This window comes from Lactuca sativa, chromosome 6 (genome assembly GCF_002870075.4).
Source record: "Lactuca sativa cultivar Salinas chromosome 6, Lsat_Salinas_v11, whole genome shotgun sequence".
Lineage (NCBI taxonomy): Eukaryota > Viridiplantae > Streptophyta > Magnoliopsida > Asterales > Asteraceae > Lactuca > Lactuca sativa.
In genome coordinates this window covers 38,096,255-38,117,275 of record NC_056628.2, presented here as the reverse complement: position 1 = coordinate 38,117,275, position 21,021 = coordinate 38,096,255, and the positions used below count along the sequence as shown (strand labels likewise).

Here is a 21,021-nt window from a genome sequence, read left to right as displayed (position 1 = left end):
TAGCAATGGCAGCAAAGACGGTCAAGTCACACTCCATTATCCAATGTTGACAAAGACGAATTATGGAGCATGGGCAATAAAAATGCGAGTGTACATGTTGGCTCAAGGTGTCTGGGATGCTGTAGAGCCCAGAACCTCGAATACCCTTGTTGAAGCAAAGAAAGATAACATGGCATTGGCTGTCATTTATCAGGGTATACCGGAAGATCTACTAATGGTGTTGGCGGAGAAGAAGACGGCCAAAGAAGCTTGGGAAGCTCTCAAAACCATGTATGTAGGAGCCGACAGAGTGAAGACTGCAAGAATTCAGACGCTGAAAGCTGAATTCGAAGCACTACGCATGACGGAGACGGAGAGTGTTGATGATTTCACCGGAAAAGTGACTAACACTGTGAGCACACTTCGCACCTTAGGGGACAAGGTGGAAGAATCGCAAGTAGTGAAGAAATTACTCAGAGCAGTCTCTTCCAAGTTCGTTCAAATTGCTTCAACACTCGAGCAGTTTGGAAATCTAGAAGAAATGTCCGTTGAGGAGGTAATTGGAAGACTCAAGGCATATGAAGAACGAATGAAAGGCTATGGTGAGAGTGACGATCGAAAACTTCTTCTAACCCACAAAGAATGGAGCGAAAAAATCAAAAAGAAAACAGACGGAGAATCAAAACAACAAAAGTGGAATCGTGGAAGTTCAAATGGGTCACAAGGTGGTCGAGGCAGAGGCCGAGGAAGGAATGGTGGACGTGGTGGTCGTGGAAGAGGTGGTTCACAACACCAAAAAGAAGGCAGTCAAAGCTCCTCAAGCAGTCGGGATAAAGCTGACATTCAGTGCTATAATTGCCAAGAATTTGGGCATTATGCAGCTGAATGTAAGAACCCGAGGAAGGAACGAAATCATGAAAACAATTTGATTAAGGAAGATGATGAACCTGCTCTCTTGCTTGCAACTTATGAAGATAAAGGAAAAGTGTATCTAAATGAAGAGAATTTGACCCCAAAATTGCGTACACACGGTAATTCCCAAATTCAAACTCGTTATTGGTATTTAGATACAGGAGCTAGTAACCACATGACTGGAGACAAGTCCAAGTTCATGGATTTGAATGAAACTATTCAAGGTTTTGTGAAATTCGGGAATGAATCTCGAGTAAAAATCGAAGGAAAAGGCTCAATCATATTCAGGTGTAAGGATGGTAGCCAAAGGAAGATGAATGAGGTGTACTACATCCCAGATCTGTGTAGTAACATAATCAGCTTGGGACAGTTGGCAGAAGGAGGTGACGAGATTCAAATTAAAGATCCATATCTATGGGTCAGAGACTCCAAGGGAAAGATGTTGATGAAGGTGGAAAGGTCACAAAATCGGCTTTACAAAATAGAGTTAGAAGAGATTGAAGGCATGTGTTTGACTGCACAAACAGATGATCAATCATGGCTGTGGCACAGAAGAATGGGTCACATTAACTTTGATCTGATGAAGAAAATGGTGGAAAAGAAGCTTGTAGAGGGAATGCCATCAGTAAAGTCTCAAGCTCAACCTTGTGAAGGATGTCTGGTGGGTAAACAAGTCAGGAGTCCTTTCCCACACCACACAAAATTCAGAGCAAAGAAGAAACTAGAGCTGGTTCATGGAGACTTGTGTGGTCCAATCTCACCACCTACGCCAGCTGGAAACAGGTATATTTTGCTAATGGTTGATGACTATAGCAGGGTAATGTGGACCTATCTGTTGAAGACAAAAGATGAGTCCTTTCAAGTATTTAAAGATTTCAGGGAGAAAGTGGAGACTGAAACCGATGAAAAGATCAAAGTATTTAGAACGGATCGTGGGGGTGAGTTCTTGTCAAAAGAATTCACAGATTACTGCAGAAGGACTGGCCTTGAAAGACATTACACAGCTCCATACTCCCCACAGCAAAACGGAGTTGTGGAAAGAAGAAACAGAACGGTGTTAGAGATGGTGAGGTGCAACTTGAAGACAATGCAGATGCCAGATATGTTGTGGGGTGAAGCAGTAGCATACTCTGTTTATGTACTAAACAGAGTCCATTCAAAAGCCTTGAAAGATTCCACACCGTACGAAATGTAGACGGGAAGGAAGCCTAACATCGATCATCTCAGAGTTTTTGGATGTGTTGGCCACATGAAGATTGCAAAAGGTCACTTGAAGAAACTGGAGGATAAAAGCATTCGTGTAGTTCATCTTGGAGTTGAAAAGGGGTCAAAAGCATACAGATTGTTAAATCCCAGTAATGGGAAAATGTATGTTAGCCGTGATGTGGTATTCGAAGAAAATCGTGCCTGGGAATGGGGGGATAATGATTCGATTAAATCAATGCCGGGAATAAGCTTTACAGTGGAGGGAGTAGACTTCAACGAAGAATTCTATGAAGACGATGATGATTGGAATGGTGAAGATGAGTGGGTCCCGGATACACCCGATCAAACCGGGTCAGGTCAAAATAATGAAGACTGGGCTGAAATGGGTCAGCTTAGTAACCCGCAACCCGATTCGAATACTCCTAATACCCCTAATTCAGCAGGTATTCCAGTCGCACAAAATTCCCCAAGCCTCACCGAGAACTCGAGCGACGATGAACCCCCACCTCGTTACAGATTACTCACCGATCTGTACGAGAATACAGAAGAAATACACATACCTCCTGAAAATCTATTGTTGCTATGTAACAGCCAAGAACCCAAAACCTATTTCGAAGCCAGCAAACAAATCGAATGGGTACAAGCGATGAAAGAAGAATTGAACTCAATCGAGAAGAACCAAACATGGAAACTTGTTGATCTCCCGAAGAACAGAAAGCCTATCGGTCTTAAATGGGTATTTAAGCTGAAAAGAGATCCGGAAGGCAAGATTGTGAAGCACAAAGCACGTATTGTAGCGAAGGGGTACGTACAGAGACATGGAGTCGATTTCGAAGAGGTATTCGCACCAGTTGCAAGAATTGAGACAATTCGTCTCATTCTTGCTTTAGCTGGTTCAAATGGTTGGAAGGTACACCATTTAGATGTCAAATCGGCATTTCTAAATGGAAATTTGGAAGAGGAAGTCTACGTCTCTCAACCAGAAGGTTTTCAGAAGAAAGGAGAAACTCACAAAGTCTTGAAATTGTCTAAAGCCCTGTACGGCCTCAAACAGGCTCCTAGAGCTTGGAACACATGTCTGGATCGACATCTGAAGACTCTTGGTTTCAAAAGATGCGCCTATGAGTACTCAGTTTACACGAAGAAGGAGAAGGGTGACACCCTAATTATAGGTGTGTATGTTGACGACCTAATAGTGACAGGAAGCAGTGCGAAGAAGGTTGAAAGGTTCAAACGAGATATGAATATCAAATTTGAGATGAGTGATCTCGGACTGTTATCATATTACCTTGGCATTGAGGTAAATCAGTATGAAGGGGGAATCACTCTAAAACAAGCAGGTTATGCTAAGAACCTACTATCAAAGACAAGGATGAAGGATTGCAATCCCACAAGAACTCTAATGGAGCACAAACTCAAGCTGCAGAAGGATGGAGAAGGAGATTATGTAAATCCCACTGAATATCGAAGTCTAGTCGGGGCATTGAGGTATCTTACTCACACGAGACCAGATATCACTTTTGCAGTGGGGATTGTGAGTCGCTATATGGAAAAGCCGATGAGTCAACACTTACAGGCTGTAAAGCACATACTCAGATATATAAAAGGTACACTGAACTTTGGTCTAAGGTACTCAAAAGGGGAAGAAAAAGTAAGTCTCACTGGTTACACAGATAGTGATCATGGAAATGACTTAGATAATAGAAGGAGTACAGGAGGTATGGCGTACTATGTGAACAACAGTCTAATCACATGGGCATCTCAAAAGCAAAGGTGTGTGGCTCTCTCATCTTGCGAAGCTGAATTCATGGCTGCAACTCTAGCAGCCTGTCAGGGGTTATGGCTAAGAAGGCTTCTGAAAGAAATAACAGGTCAAAATGTACCTCCAGTTGAGATAAAAGTGGATAACCGGTCGTCCCTTGACTTAATGAAAAATCTTGTTTTCCACGGTAGGAGTAAGCATATAGACATACGGTTTCATTTCATCCGAGAATGTGTGGAAAATGGGGAAATCTCAGTGAAGTTTGTACCAAGTGAAGAGCAAAAGGCTAACATTTTGACAAAGCCACTTGGAAGATTGAAGTTTGATGTAATGCGTGATTTGCTTGGAGTTAAGCAGGTTTGATCTCTGAATTAAAGGGGAAAATGATAAAAATAATTCAGATATCATAAGTTTTATTAAGTTTATTTGAATGTTTTAGTAGTATTATGCACGTTTACTTTCAAGGCTGAATAAATCAAAGCCATGTTGGCTGTAGTACCGAGTCTTATGCTTAGTAGAGATAGTTGGGGTAGTTGCTAATTAATCGCACTTTATTTTGCTTAAATAGCTATCGAGTCTGTAAGTTGAATATCTCTACAGATTAGTTTATCATTCAATCAAGTTCAAGCTTTTAGCTATATGCTCTGTTTTGGTGTGCTACTGTTGCAGTCTTCTTTCAAGAACTAACAATATGCGTGTATCGATGGTGGATGCCCACTGCAAACAGGGAGTAGGAAGGAGGTGGTTCGGTGGGAGGAACTGACGGCAGTAGCGGCTCACATGGGGCGTTTGGTTTGCTCTTTTCTTTTCTCTCTCTCTCTCTTTTTAATGAATTTTCATCCGATTTGAGTTTTCTATCCTCCATTATTATTATTATTATTATTATTATTATTATTATTTAATTTTAACGTTAGAGCTCATTAATAGGATAATTTTTTTTTTGAAAATATTTCGTTAATAGAAATTGCATTTTCATTTTCTTTAACATGTAGACCATTTATGTACTTTTTTTTCTAAATATGGACCATTTATATTTTTTTTCAAATATGGACCATTTATGTAATTTTGCTCACAAGTGGACCATTTATGTAATATATACTTTTAAATTTTCATTAATAGGTCATTGATATGTTTTCTGGGTAAAAAGTTGTTTTTAGTACTGAAATTTGCAAATAAAATAAAATAAAATAAAAAATAACCACATTGTATATTTATATAATTATTATTTTGGATTTTCTTAGATGATATTGAAAAGTTTTATTTTCCTACATTGAAGCTCATTTGTAGAGAAATGTTCTGCAAATGAATTTCATTAATAGCATTGAACTTTGTAAAAAAATGAATTTAATATTTGTTTATTGGATATATCTAAAACGGGTGAAACTTTTGAAAAAAAAAGCATCATGTATTTGTTTGACATATTTTGATTTTTATTATTTCATAGGTGGGTGATATATGGGTCAAAGAGTCCATGGAGGGATAAATGTGTAGAAACATGTTTGTCAAAACACTCCATTTCGCACAAGAGTTATTTTGCAAAAGTTTTTTGGTTTTTGGTTTTTTTTTTTTTTTTTTTTTTTTTTTTTTTTTTTTTTTTTTGTCGATAGTCAAAAATCAAAAAGGTTTTAATGGGTTAGAGTTGTCAAATTTCTTTTATCAGCAAAATTTCTTTCTATAAAGCTGTCAAATTTATATGTAGACATATTTCCTCTATAAAGCAAGCACATTTTTGATTTTATTTTGCATTTAAATTTTATGAATTCCAATCTTATGATATGAATTTAGGTTGTCAAAAAGAGTTTTAATTATAGTGGATGCCAAGCCCCTTAATCAAATTTTCTAATTTTAGACTAAAACTTCTTCATTTGCATTTAAAATTTTTGTATTATGCATTAACAACTATTAGTGCCTATTGGCAAGACAGTTTCATGACTTTACTCATAAATTTGGAATTATATACTAAAAGTTACTTGAATTATATAGTAAAAGTTACATAAATTTGGAATTATATACTAAAAGTTACTTGAATTATATAGTAAAAGTTACAAAAACACAGAATACTAAATTGGATTACTATTTAAATATTATAGTTTGATAATCACATATTTCATAATTAAAGTTTTATAACTCAATGAAATAATTTTGAGAAAATTTGTGACTTTAATAATATTAAATTACACTCATACCTTACTAAGAAAAACATCACTTGGGTAGCGATAAGTGGAATGTAGAAAGTAATCGACGAGGGCCGATACTGTATCCCATCCAACAAGCGGTATCTTATAAGTGAAATTCTGCAAAATCAATATACATCTTACAAAAAAATCCTTTTTAAGGTTGGTGAATATAATTTTGAGTGATGAATACCTTTTTCCTGGAAAAGCATAACATCAGTTAACAATGTTTCAAATCTTTGTACATTCAAATCTTTGTACATTACAAGACAATTTCAACATTTCTCTAGCGAAACCATCAGTTTGGTGAAGAAGAGAGTAAATTACGCATTCTGGCATTATGTACTCCATTTTAAATTCATATGCAACCCCTTTTGCCTCTAATATTGCTTCAGTTGTTTTTTTTTATTATATCCTTTAGGATATTCCTACTAATTATGAGAAAAAACCTAAATCATCTACATTTACAACATCCAAAATCAACCATTTAAAGGAGGCACATATACAAATGAAACTAATTAAATACCTCTAAGTGTAGTCCCCGTGGATGCCGATATAGCGGTAAGCAGGCCTAGCCGTCTTAGCAAAGATTCTCAAAAATATCATCGCCTGCAGATGCGAAAAATGAATTCATCGGTATTTTCCAGGTTGGTGATGATAATGCCGCCATTTGCTTCGTTTGTTTTGATAGGGATACGACCCAAATTGCATCCGACAAAGAGGCCTAGCTATGGAGCATACATAAATTGAACCCAAACGGTACAGAAATCAAGAAGCCAACCAGGTTTTTCGTATCGAGTACTTTTCGACTCTTGAGTGTGTTGATCAACCAAAAGGATAGTTCTCCCAAAATTATTCGATGGAAACAAATAATTTAATAATTATTAAAATGTTGCTATGACATGTTTCAGTTGTAAGTATTGTAGGCTAAAAATTATCAAAATGTTTAAAAAAAATATATTTCTTAAATTCTCAAGGATAATATGTTTATTTTGGTGTAATGTTAGTTTTCTATTAGTCATACCAAACGCTAGCAGTGAACAAAATTGGTCTTAGACCAATTTCGGATTGGTCCCGTATCGGTCTGATCCATTTTCCAGTCTTTGGCAGCGAAACGCTCTTAGACAGTTCGATCTTGCGGTCTTCGTGTGTTTTTTTCGGTTCAGATTTGGTTTTTTTCGGTCTTTAGGTTTGATTATGACGTTGTTATTTAAAATTTAATGATATGTTGGAATCAAAGTGTGGTCATGACTTGTATTTTTACAAATGAAAAAATACTATCTAATTTCGTTATCAATAGAAGTTCAAATATAATAGTCATTAGTGTGCGTGCAAGGTGTACGTTTATTTCTATCTTTCGGTTTGGCTTCAATAGAATTTACATGGAAAGTACATTGTCATTCTCTTTCTCATATGAACCGTTTACATAATTTTATTCACATATAAACCATTTATGTAATATTATAGGTTTCATATCTTAATTATTTATTTCCATTACATCAAATGTAGTTTAAATGCTCATTAGTAGGACATTAATATGAAGTTTTCTGGAAAAAAATTGTTTTTAGTATTCAACTTTGCAAAAAAAAAAAAAAAAAAAAAAAAAAAAAAAAAAAAAAAAAAAAAAAACGTTAATAAGTTGCATCATACTTTTAAAAAATTAATTTTTTTTATCATTTTTTTTTTGAAAACATTTCGTTAATGGAAAGTGCATTTTCATTTTCTTTCACAAGTAGACCATTTATGTATTTTTTTTTTTCAAATATGTACCATTTATGTAATTTTGTAAGTAGCCAAGAAGTAGTGTAATTAATATTAATAATACTTTTATTAGAACCTAGTTGCTATAGTTGTATTCCTCTTTTGAGGATACGAGTTCTCTATAGCCAATTTAGCTCTGATACCAATCTGTCACACCCCCGACCGAGGCGGAGGAACACGTCGGGATGTGCGACTAAGTTCATGGATTACAGGTAAACTGAATATACAACACAAGTACAACAATAAACAAAATAGCATTCATGTTCCATTTTGATATTTGAATACACGGTTTGTACAAAAACTAATAATACATGAATTGCCTTAGCAGATTGGCATATAATACAACAGAAAGTAAACTAGGTCAACTGTAATCCGATCTTTCTTGAATGTTGGTTTATTGATAACCTGAGATTACATGTAATTTTGAGGGTCAACACAAGGTTGGTGAGTGTTACAGGTTTTCTACTGATAACAGTAATACTTTTAAAAAGTCTAAAAAAATATTATCTTTATAAGTAAACCATATTTAAATAAGCTTTGAAAAATCCAAACAATGTCTTGTCATAAGTAATTTCATGCTTAAAACGATTTTTAAACGAACCAAGTTTAAAAGTTGTGGTAAGAGAGAGAGAGAGAGAGGGAGAGAGATATTCGATTTAATTTTTATAGTGAGTCCTATAATCGAGCTAGGCGACTTGAATGTACCCGACTACAACGTTTCATTGGAAGTTGCAACAAACATTGTAGACACCTATCAACCGTTTCGATTGATCAGTCGAGGGTGAAGCTAGCAACCGCAGGTGGCGGGATCAACCCCATATAGATCTATATATATATATATATATATATATATATATATATATATATATATATATATATATATATATATATATATATATATATATATATATATATATATATGTATCTCACTCCGAAGATTAACGATTATAGTAGTCTGGGTATGTTAAGTGTTTAGACTCAGCTAATAAATAACGTAACATCTCACTAAAAATCCTTTAACTAAAAAGTTTGTGAATAACTCTCAGCCCTAACTTACCTTGTGGGTAAGTTATAGGCATAATGAATATCATTGTATAAAGTTTATAAAAGCCGAGTATGTTTGACATATATGTAAAAGTGTAATGTGCTCGCTTTTATAAAAATGAATGTTTCAAATTGATGAACATATGTACATGTATAAACTTTATGCATATAAACATACAAATATACATGTATAGTAATAGCTTGAATTTATGAATTACTATAAAGTGTTATGACTTACTTGTTATAATATACAATTTCATATAAAAATCATATATTTTTGTATCATGTAATATTTGTCGTGTCGAATAGTTATTTCACGATAAAAATTCCATAATATGTATACGAAAAGTTTATATTAGTTATTTGTAACAATATGTTAAATTTTTAAAGAACTCTAAGAACTAGATTTATTTTATTTTCGAATAAAGGATAATATATTTGTATAAACAATATATATAAGCACATGTATTCCCCCCTCCCCTCCTCCCGAAATAATTAAAATATTGAAAATGGGCCGTAAACACTCACACTTGAAGCATGAGTTCGAGTTGTTCGAATTCGGATTCTTTTAAGAATCTTATCGTGTGAACTGCAAAGCCACTATTCTTGAACTTTGAAGAACTCTTGGGACCATTTTGCAACGAATCAAACTATTGGAGGTTGTTTGTGAGTGATGAATACCTTTTCCTAGAAAAGCATAATATCAGTTAACAGTGTTTCGAATCTCTGTACATCACAAGACAATTGCAACGTTTCTGTAGCGAAACCATCAATTTGGTGAAGAAGAGAGTAAATTACGCATTTTGGCATTATGTACTTAATTTAAAATTCATATGCAACCCTTTTTGCCTCTAATATTGCTTCAGTTGCTTATTTACTATATCCCTTACGACATTCTTGTTAATTATGAGACAAACCCTAAATCATCTACATTTATAGCATACAAAATCGACCGTTTACATGAGGCACATATACAAATGAAACTAATTAAATACCTTGAAGTGTAGTCCCCGATAGCCGCCGATACGATGGTAATCATGTGTCACATCCCCTAATTTCTCGGCCAGAAAAGACCGATTTAATTTATGCTTTTTAAAATAAAATCATAGAAATCTTTTTAAAAGATGTTGCGGAATTATTCCCCAAAACAAAACATGATAAAAGTTTAGCAAAACCTTTCTTTAAGAAATGTATAGTTTCATTTCATATCAAAACCTCGGGATGTCATGTTCCGATACAGATCAAAAGCATAAACAAGACATTATAAGCCTTTCAACAATTATTTACAACTACTAGCCTATAATCCAAAAATCTCTCGTTGTCCTCCGACTATGCTCGGGATCCACTACCTGTAACATAAAAGCTGAGTGGGTTAGGCTTGGGAGCCTGGTGAGCATATAGTGTTTTCAACCCACAATAATAATAAACATATTAAGTTCACCAATCAACAATAACCCTGATTACCCGTTCCCGTTATCCTCACTTTACGTCCCTAAACACTTATCACAAGGGACCTAGCCTAAAGAATATCATCGGGATGGACACTACTGCTAAGGGGTTTCCTCAGCCATACATGTCCTAAAGGCAACCATGAGGGGGATAGAGTACAACGAATGAACACTCTTAATTCATTACACCTACAGGTTACGGGCCTGCCAGTGTTCCATTGGACTATCTAGAAAGTCTGTGGTCGTCATCCAAACTCCGCTAGTTGACTGGATCTCAAATCACATCGAGGCCTCTCATCACTCTTATTTTATCACACATCACTATCTACCCATGTTTTACCCAACATATTTGTAGATAAAAATACATATACAGTTTAAAACTTGTATAAAACGTCAATTCAACAGTCACCTCAGTCAAACAATTAATATAATTACACATAGCACGTATTTCATATAAAATACTTCATATCTATGTGTAAGATGAAGGTGACTATACACTCACTTGATTTGATGATAATCGGGCAGCAATTTGTTTCCTAAAATGATAGTTTCTAATAAAACCGGGAGTTTTATTAAGAAACCGGGCTCTGCAAAGGTCGGGCTTTGAAACCGAAAAGATAAATTTTTCGGGCTTCTCGGGCACTTCATGGAGTATTATGGGGCTTATAATTGATACTGGGGCTTTGGGGAATGTTAAAATGAAGAAAATATGAAGAAATGGGCTAAATATGGAAAAACTCCAAAAGTAACCGAGAAGGCTCGCATACCCCTTGTATTTATAAGGGTTCCGAAGTCGGCTTAAGGAGGAGAGGAGTCAGCATGTGTGGCACCTAGCATCAGGAGCGAAGGCCACGCGGCAGCAGCTGGCCGAGGGTGCGCAGGTGGCTCGCACGTGATCTGCGCATGCGAGGGGCTCGTTGTCGCCTCTTGATTGGACCACAGTCTAGTCGAGGCTTCGGACGTGGCTCCTCCTGCGAGGCTCGGACACAAGGAATGGAACACGCGTCAGACTTCTAATGGATCGGACTTCGGATGCGAGGGCAGGCGACACGTCTCGCCAGCTGGCTTCGGTGACTCAGCCACTTTCTGGACACACGTCGGATGCGAAGGGAGAACACGTGGCCAAAGTCCACGTGTGCGAAATTCCTCGGTTTTGGGGATTTTTCTCGTTTTTCGCACCAAAACTTCTAAAATCCATAACTTTCGCATACGAGCTCCGTTTTTGACGTTCTTTATATGCACGCGTAGGTAAAATTACGCTCTACAACTTTCGTTTAGACTTCGTCGGCTAATTTTGACTTTAATTTTTATATTATTATTTTTAACAGACCGGGACAGGAAATCCGTTAAAAATTCATAACTTCTTCATCCGACGTCTGTTTTCGTCAGACTTTTTTACCGTTGTGCTACTAATGACGAGACCTTCAGTTCTCGTTTAGGTTGTGTCGGCTAAAAATCACTCGATCTAAAATTCGAGTTTTTAGCTGTTTACCGCTAAGCTGAAACTTCGAAAAATCATAACTTCCTCATACGAAGTAAGATTTGGGTGTTCTTTTTATCGAACTTCTCAGTTTAACGAACACTACGTGTTTCGTTTAGATTACTAAGGCTAAAAATTAGTTTATCAAAAAATCGCTTTTTACGACATTCGGCACCATGCCGGTTTATCGCGAAACTTCGACAGGTCATAACTTCTTCGTTATAACTCGGATTTTGGTATTCTTTATATCCCCGAAATCCTTGTTTTGACCACTACAACTTTATGTAAAGATATCGGCTTTATCTCACACTTTAATTTTGACGCTTATTTTTATTCTTAATTAATTAAACCCTAATAATTAAGCATAAAACACATAATTCACATAATTCCTTTTCATTTCTTCAAAATGAGTTACAAAGGTTAACCTAGACTATAATGTCAATATTAATGTCTAGCCTAGAAACACGGGCATTACAGCATGCCTATCCGTCTTAGTCAAGATTCTAAAAAACGCCATCACCTGCACATGCGAAAATGAATTCATCGGGATTTTCAGGTTGGAGGTGATAACGCCGCCCTTCTCCTCGTTTTTTTTTTATAGGGATACGACCTAAATTGCATCCGGACAGAGCCCAAACAGTACATAAATTGAGCCCAAACGGTGCAAAAATCAAGAAGCCAACCAGGTATTCTGTATCGAGTACTTTTCGACTCTTGAGTGTCGATCAACCAAAAAGATAATTTCCTAACAATTATTCGACGAAAACAAATAATTTAATAATTATTAAGATGTTGCAATGACATGTTTCAGTTGTAATTATTATAGGCTAAAAATTAACAAAATGTTTCTTTTTAAATATCTTAAAATCTCAAGGATAATATGTTAATTTTGGTGTAATGTTAGTTTTGTGCTAGTCATACCAAACGCTAACGGTGAAAAAAATTGGTCTAAGACCTATGTCGGATTGGTCCCGTATGGGTCCGGTCTATTTCTTTGGCAGTGAAACGCTCTTAGGCAGTTCGATCTTGCGGTCTTCATGTGCTTTTTTTCGGTTCAGACTCGGGTTTTTTTTTCGGTCTTTAGGTTTGATTATGACGGTGTTATTTAAAATTTAATGATATGTTGGATTCAAAGTGTGGTCATGACTTGTATTTTTACAAATGAAAAAAATATTATCTAATTTTGTATTCAATAGAAGTTCAAAATAATAAGCTCATTAGTGTGCGTGCAACGTTCATATTTATTTTTGTCTGGTGTTTGTCTTCAATAGAATTTACATGGAAAGTACATTGTCATTCTCTTTCACATATGGACCATTTACGTAATTTTTTCACATATAGACTATTTATGTAATATTTAAGGTTTCCTATCTTATTTATTTATTTCCATTTACATCCATGTAGTTTAAATGTTCATTAGTAGGTCACTAAAATGATAGTTTTCTGGAAAAAAAAAATTATGGTATTCAACTTTGCAAAAAGAAAACGTTAATAAATAGCATCATACTTTTAAAAAATTACCTTTTTTGGATCACTTAAGTTACATTTGTTTTTGTATACTAAAGCTCGTTTAAAGGACTGTTTTCTCCAAACAAATTTCAATAATAGCATCACTTTCAAAAAATTAATTTTCGTACTCTTTTTAGCTGGCCTGAATTTTTTATATTATTTATTTATTTTATTTATTTTGAATGTTAGAGCTCATTAATAGAATAGTTATTTTTTGAAAACATTTTGTTAACGGAAAATGCATTTTTATTTTCTTTCATATGCAGACCATTTGTGTATTTTTTTTTTTTCAAATATGGACCATTTATGTAATTTTGTTCACAAGTGGACCATTTATGTAATATATACTTTTAAATGTTCATTAATAGGTCATTGATATGACAGTTTTCTGAGAAAAAAAATAGTTTTTAGTACACAAATTTGCAAAAGAAAAAAATCATTAACAACATTGTACATTTATAAAATTATTATTTTAGATTATTTTAAGATGATATTGAAACTTTTTTTCCCCTACATTGTAACTCATTTGTAGAGAAGTGTTCTAGAAATGAATTTCTAGCATTAAACTTTGAAAAAATGACTTTTTTTGGATTCTTTTTAGTGATGTGGAATGTCACATGGTTATACAATGGATTGCCTATTTTTCTTTTATTTTCTTGGCAAGTTCATTGACTTTTAACGGTTCTCATGGTTGCATTGAAATTAGATTAATATGAAAGTATATTACTTGTTTTTTCAATCTTACTTTCAAATTACTAAAATGTGAAACATCTTAATGTTTACTCACTTGAATTTAATATTTGTTTAATGCATATATCTAAAAAATGTGAAACATTTGAAACAAAAAAAGCATCATGTATTTGTTTGACATATTTTGTATTTTATTTATTTCACAGGTGAGTGATATATGGGTCAAAGAGTCCATGGAGGGATAAATGTGTAAAAACATGTTTTTCAAAACACTTCATTTCGCAGAAGAGTTATTTGACAAACGTCACTTTTGTAGAGATAAGTGGATCGTAGAAAGTAATCAACGAGGGCTGATACTGCATCCCATCCAACAAGCTGTATCTTATAGGTGAAATTATGCAAAATCAATATACATCTTACAAAGAAGCCTTTTTAAGGTTTGTTGAATATAATTTTCAGTGATGAGTACCTTTTCCTAAACATCAGTTAACAATGTTTCAAATCTCTGTACATCACAAGACAATTTCAACATTTCTCTAGCGAAACCATCAACTTGGTGAAGAAGAGAGTAAATTACACATTTTGGCATTAGTTGAGGTTGTAGCTAGCAACCACAGGTGGGGATGTCAAACCCATATAGATCTATACATATGTATCTCGCTCCAAATATTAACGATTATAGTAGTTTGGGTATGTTAAATGTTTAAACTCAGGTAATGAATAACGTAACGTCTCACTAAAAAGTTTGTGAATAATTCTCAGCCCTAACTTACTTGTGGGTAAGTTCTAGGCGTAATGAATATCATTGTATAAAGTATATAAAAGCCGAGTATGTTTGACATATATCTAAAAGTGTAATGTGCTCGCCTTTATAAAAATGAATGTTTCAAATTGATGAACATCTGTACATGTATAAACTTTATGCATATAAACATATAAATATACTTGTATAGTAATAGCTTGCATCATTGAAATACTATAAAGTATTATAACTTACTTGTCATAATATACAATGTCATATAAAAATCATATATTTTTGTATCATGTAATATTTGTCGTGTGGACACGATAAAAATTCCATAATATGTATACGAAAATTTTATATTAGTTATTTGTAACAAGATGTTAAATTTTTAAATAACATTTTTATTAACTAGATTTATTTTGTTTTCACATAAAGGATAATATATTTGTATAAATAAAACATATGGGCACATGTATTCCCCCCCCCCCCCCCCCCCCCCAAAAAAAAATAATAATAATAATAATAATAACAAAAATGTTGAAAAGGGGCGTAAGGACTCACCCTTGAACAAATTATAGGGGCTGATTGGTAATTTATTTTAACCAACATAGGACTGTTTTGGTTAAAATAATTCAAGAAGGGACTGATTTTGTAACTTGAACAAATTATAGGGGCTGGTATGTAACTTCTTGACAGAATGGGACTGATTTCTAAATGTTTTGTCAAAGGAGGGTTCATTTTTTTCATTATGAAGGAATTTAAAAGGGATTAGGGTTTTATGGAAAAGATTCTCATAGAGGGACCATTTTTGTCTAATGGTCCAAACATCAATTAAATTAGGGCTTTTAAACCCTCCCGTCTTTGTCATTTGCACCCTGCTCCTGAGTTCATTAAAGGAAAGAAAAGAAAAGAAAGGAAGAACAAGGAGGGAAAAGAAAAGAAAGGGAATGGAAAGGATAAAGTATTCCGTGCTCCCGAGTTCAAAAGAAAGGAAAAGAAAGTATTCATTTTAGGTGCTCCTGAGTTGAAAGGAAAAGAAAAGAAAATAAAAAAAAAAGACAATTATACCCTTCATGTTATTAAGTAAATATTTTAAGTGTTTACAACCCCACATCCATTCTAACCCCCCCCCCCCCCCCCCCCATAAAAATAATAATAATAATAACCAACTCTCCCCTCCTCCCCGTCTACTTAAAACATTAACAAAACAACTTTTTTAAAAAAGGAAAACCGCATGTTATTCAATTGTTTTCAAGATGCAAAACAAAAACCAAAAACAACTTAAAAAAAAAAAAACCAAAATCATAAACGCATAAGATCAATCCAGTAACAATCACCCAAGGTTATTCCATCACGTGCACCCATCATATCTTTGAGGACACACATCCGTATCTGAAGGGGACAACTGAACAATGTCTTAGCTTTTGCTTGATTTGCTGCCAAAAAATTTAGAGCCCTCGGTAATTCATGGGGTTCCAAATCACCAACTCCAGTTCTCTATAAATTTCGTCCCATGTATACTCCCGAGGATAAGCTCTATCAAATATTACATTACCCTCCCTAATAGCACCAGCCACATTATCAACCGATTTCATTATCTTTGAGTTAAAATCTTCTTCTTCTTCTTCTTCTTCTTCTTCAAATTTCCTCTTTTTACTCTTACACTTCTTTGCACCTGAAGACTGCCCTTGTGAAAACGGAGTTGGAATAACACCTTGAATGTCATCATCAAGATCAACATATTCGTTCTCCAAATGAATTTCATTGTTAGCTAACAAGTCGTCAACTTCTTTAATTGTTTCAACTTGAATTTTCTCATTTTTATTTAATCGGTCATTTCTTTCTTTTCCCGTTTCAGCATGTGCACAAGATGCCCTATCCCTTTCAAATAATACCAACATATCATCGAAGTTTGCAATCTTTTTTGTCCTTAACAACGCAGCCTCGGTTTTTGACTGTTTAACAACACAAAAATAATTAATATTGCAAACGATAACATAAAATATTTAAAAAAAATAATATATACATAAAAGGAACACTTACATTTATTAAATTATCCCATACTTCTTCCTCCGCTTCTATTAGTTGAGTAGTTGAATTCCAAGAGAATCCGCTCAATGAAATTCCCCTAAACAAATCGTACCATTGCGAAAAATGTTTTTTTAAGGTTTTGTAGCAATTCTTCAAATGACTTTTGGTAATATCCATTTGATGCTCATTGTTCAACTCCTCAACCATTTGAGCATATGCAGTTGGTGTGAAACTACCATTCACCCTATTGCCTATCTCTTGTTGTTTAATCATTGCTTTGATATACGCATAATCCATCTTATTTGACCATTTAACTTGTTCCTTTTCACTACCACTAGCTTCCTGTTTGCTCATGGTGACTTTGGACATAGGAATAAAAATTAAAGAATCATACATTGTTAGACCACAATACGAAGCATAATACTAATGAAAAATATGAAGGGTAAAACACATAATTAATCTCAAAAACCAATCCTCACTAAAATGTGAAATTGAAAACAAAATGCATCAATATGAAACTAGTTTTACATATTAATTTAATTGTTTGAATGTGCCAAATAATTTGCCCACATTTCATTTGCAATTGAATTCCTTAGTTGATCTGCCCTAGTATTATCCTCATATGTTTCTGTTGAATTACGACGATCTTTCTCTTGTCGTCCGTTTAAGATCTCCTGTATCACCTCATCTTCAAGATTTATGTCGCGGTTTTCATCTAATAAAAAGTTGTGTAGAATACAACATGCCAAAAATATGATAGATTGTGTTTCACAAGAGTAAAATGGTTCCATTGTACTTCGAATGATAGGAAACCTTCTTTTAAGGACACCAAAAGCTCGCTCAATGGCGTTATGTAAGGAAGCATGACGAAGATTAAACAACTCTTTAGAATTTTGTGGACCACGCATGGAGTACTCTTTTAAATGATATCTAACACCTCTATATGGCACCATTAGTTTATTCGTATGAGGCAAACCCCCATCTAGTAAACAATATCTACCTATAAAGAGCTTAATCAATATTATTGAAAAATATTAGATATTGAAATTACATTTGTTTAATAAATTACCTGATGGAATTAGTAGTTTATCATCTCTAGTAAATGCGTTCTTTATTATTCTCGAGTCTGATGCAGTACCCTCCCAACCCGTTAACACATACGTAAACTTCAAATCAAATGTACAAGCAGCTAATACATTTATTGTCGGGTATCCCTTACGACCACGGTATCTAGGGGCATCTTTGTTAGGCACATGGACAAGAACATGAGTTCCATCTAGTGCCCCTATACAATCCTTGACAAAAGGATAAAATCTCCTACTTTCTTGAATTTCTGTCGGGACAACATCACCTGTAGGTTGCTGAATATAAATACCTACTATTGCTATAATCGATCGTAATACTCTATGGAAGCACCTACTCGTTGTAGATCTAGAGCGACGATACATCCACGAGGTAAACCGAGTTCGCAAATCATTACTTACAATATGCAAAAATCTAGCAACATGTTCCTCAACGGACATGTGTTGCGTACGTCGTAGACCACCTACAGTTTGTAAGATTTCACACAATCTCCTAAAAGCATTTTCACTCATACGAATAAGGTCACGATATTGACCACCTTCTAAAAGATTGTGTAGCAACTCTTCCCGTACAACTTGTCTTTCTAAACTAACTTTTCTAGTGGGTAACCTAACCCGATTTTTGTTGGCCATATTACGTTGTGTAATAAAAGTCAACAACAAGCAAATCAAGTTAACGACTTGCAATTGTCGGGCTCATAAAGCATAAGCAGGGTTGAGTACCAGAGTATCCATAAGGACTATATATGAACTAATCCCTTTTTCTGATACATGATCAAATAGTTTGAGTTAAATTTAAACAACATGGATAAAAATAACATGTAATTATAAAGAGTTGATTTATTAATTATAATTAATGAACTTTTTTTTGTTATAAAAGTTAAATGTAATCTAGGGGCAAAACAGTCATTCTGATTTATTGAATGTAGTCCAGGGGCAAAACAATCATTCTGATTTATTGAATGTAATCCAGGGGCAAAACAGTCATTCTGATAAAAATAACATGTAATTAGCTTCAAAAAAATAACATGTAACTAGCTTCAAAAAACAGTAATTATAAAATTTACCAATAATTAATAAACTTTTTTTGTTATAAAAGTTAAATGTAATCTAGGGGCAAAACAGTCATTCTGATTTATTGAATGTAGTCCAGGGGCAAAACAATCATTCTGATTTATCGAATGTAATCCAGGGGCAAAACAGTCATTCTGATAAAAATAACATGTAATTAGCTTCAAAAAATAACATGTAATTAGCTTCAGAAAAACAGTAATTATATCATTACCAATAATAAAATTAATTAATATTGCAGTATTTGCTTTACTACTTAACCGTAATAGACATTCATTATAACATACTCACATCCTTTTAATTCTTAAACAATAATGACATTAACATTAAACTTGTAAGCAGTTTGAACATTTCAAGTTAAGGGTATTACCCGTACAAACAAACAGGTATAAATTCTCTGCTATTATGAACAAAAGATGGACAAAATATTACAATTTTTAGGAGGGACAAAATATTACAATTTCCCATTGATAAAAAAAATTTGTAAGCATTTTGAACATTTCAATTGTAGTTTCAACGCTTTTGCTATTATTCTAAATATGTGACAGACATTATTACACTCATTCTTGTATATATTACAACAGAAATGGCCAACTTTACCTTAAATATTTGCATAGCATCGAGTGATTTGTTATTGGATGGGATTAATTAGTGTTATAATACAACACAGATACACAGTCTAACCAAAAAAAATTGGCAGAAGTCATAACAGAAGGCAGAAGGCGTAACACAAATAAGAAGAAATTGGGTAACAAACATAAGGCAGAAGCCTAATCAGGTAGAATATAGAAGAAAAAAAAAAGAAAGAAAGAAGAAGAACAGTTGAAGAAGAAATTGGGTACCTGGTGTTTGTAACATAGAAGAAGACGAGGCAGAAGCTGATCAATCAGGTAGAATCAGGGAGCATATCCTTTTATTGTTAGGCTAAAGGGTATTTTCGTCATAATCTAACCTTTTATCTTCCAGCCGTTTTCTTTCTCTCCAATTCCGCCCATTTTGGGAGGAAAGTTTGGAACGATACAAATCCTCACAAATCTGTTCTCTTCAAAAAAAAAACTAGGGAGCACCCAAACTTCTCTTCTTTCCTTCCAAATCCTCACACTTCCGTTCTCTTCTTTCATTAAGTGATACTCAGGAGCATTGCAGATGGAACAAATAGAATGGATCGGGGGTGAGTCGAGGCAGACGAACGAAGAGAGGAAGAAGCGAAGGGCTCGTCGGCGTTGCTTCCGATTCCTCGAATGTCGGAGACAACGAAGAAGACCGGAGGCATGAGGATCTCGCAGGCGGATAATCCGTTTCTTTCTAATCGATGGCGCAGAGGATATCTCTGGGATTGTCGAGGCCGAAGGAGAGATGGAAAGTAGAGGCAGCGAGGCTTCTTCTTCTCGTCCGGCAGATTATTGTGGGGTGGAAAGGGAAGGAGGCGATCTCCAAGGAACCTTCCTGGTTCGTGCATCTTGTAGCCGACCGAAGTCAAGCAAGTACGATAACCTCCGAAGCTTGGTTGGACCGAAGAAAAGGAAAGAGACGAAGCAGCGAATCTGTTCTTCTTCTACTCCAGCCATGAGGTACGAAGGGGAGGAGATTAGCGACTTCGGGTTAGTGTTTTGTTCATTGAGTTCGACTGGGAGAAAGGAAAACGAAAAAGAGCTCGATCAAACTAAGGGAAGAATGGACGAAATGCAACAATATGGGTGTATCGATAGTGGATGCCCACTGCAAACAGGGAGTAGGAAGGAGGTGGTTTGGTGGGAGGAACTGACGGCTGTAGCAGCTCACATGGGGCGTTTGGTTACTCGATCGTTAACAGGTAAGTTCCTTGTTGTTTCTTGTTCAATATTTTCTTTTCTCTTCTTTTTTCTCTTTTGTTCTTGTTTTGACTGAAATTGATGAAGGGAACCAAATGGTTGTTTGGGTTTGTTTGTGACAGGGGAAGAGATCTTCGATGGGTGCAAGGAAAACAGCAATGGGGTGACTTTGGTTATTCTATATCCAACTGGATTTGAAAACTGAAAACGGAGACCGAACAGAAAGAAAACAGGAAGAGTTCCTCAACCTCTTTTGAATCTCTATCAATTTTATGTTCAAGAGTTTTTAATTGTTGTTTGATTGTTTGTGAATCAG

General features: G+C 34.8%; 2 protein-coding genes and 1 pseudogene across 2 annotated transcripts; 1 reads left to right on the top strand and 2 right to left on the bottom strand.

The window, feature by feature from the left end:
• Positions 1–15,952: 15,952 nt before the first annotated feature.
• LOC111894157 (uncharacterized protein At2g29880-like) lies at positions 15,953–20,260 on the bottom strand (annotated as a pseudogene).
• LOC128126694 (uncharacterized) lies at positions 17,192–19,741 on the bottom strand. The gene is made up of 2 exons (XM_052764605.1): positions 17,811–19,741; positions 17,192–17,741 (listed from the first exon to the last, which is right to left on the bottom strand). The coding sequence occupies exons 1-2, from the start codon at positions 18,454–18,456 to the stop codon at positions 17,278–17,280; spliced, it is 1,110 nt and encodes a 369-aa protein (XP_052620565.1). The 5' UTR covers positions 18,457–19,741; the 3' UTR covers positions 17,192–17,277.
• On the top strand, positions 20,251–20,919 carry LOC111894158 (uncharacterized). Its single transcript, XM_023890244.2, has 2 exons — positions 20,251–20,707; positions 20,828–20,919. The coding sequence occupies exons 1-2, from the start codon at positions 20,251–20,253 to the stop codon at positions 20,908–20,910; spliced, it is 540 nt and encodes a 179-aa protein (XP_023746012.1). The 3' UTR covers positions 20,911–20,919.
• The last annotated feature ends 102 nt before the right edge of the window (positions 20,920–21,021 follow it).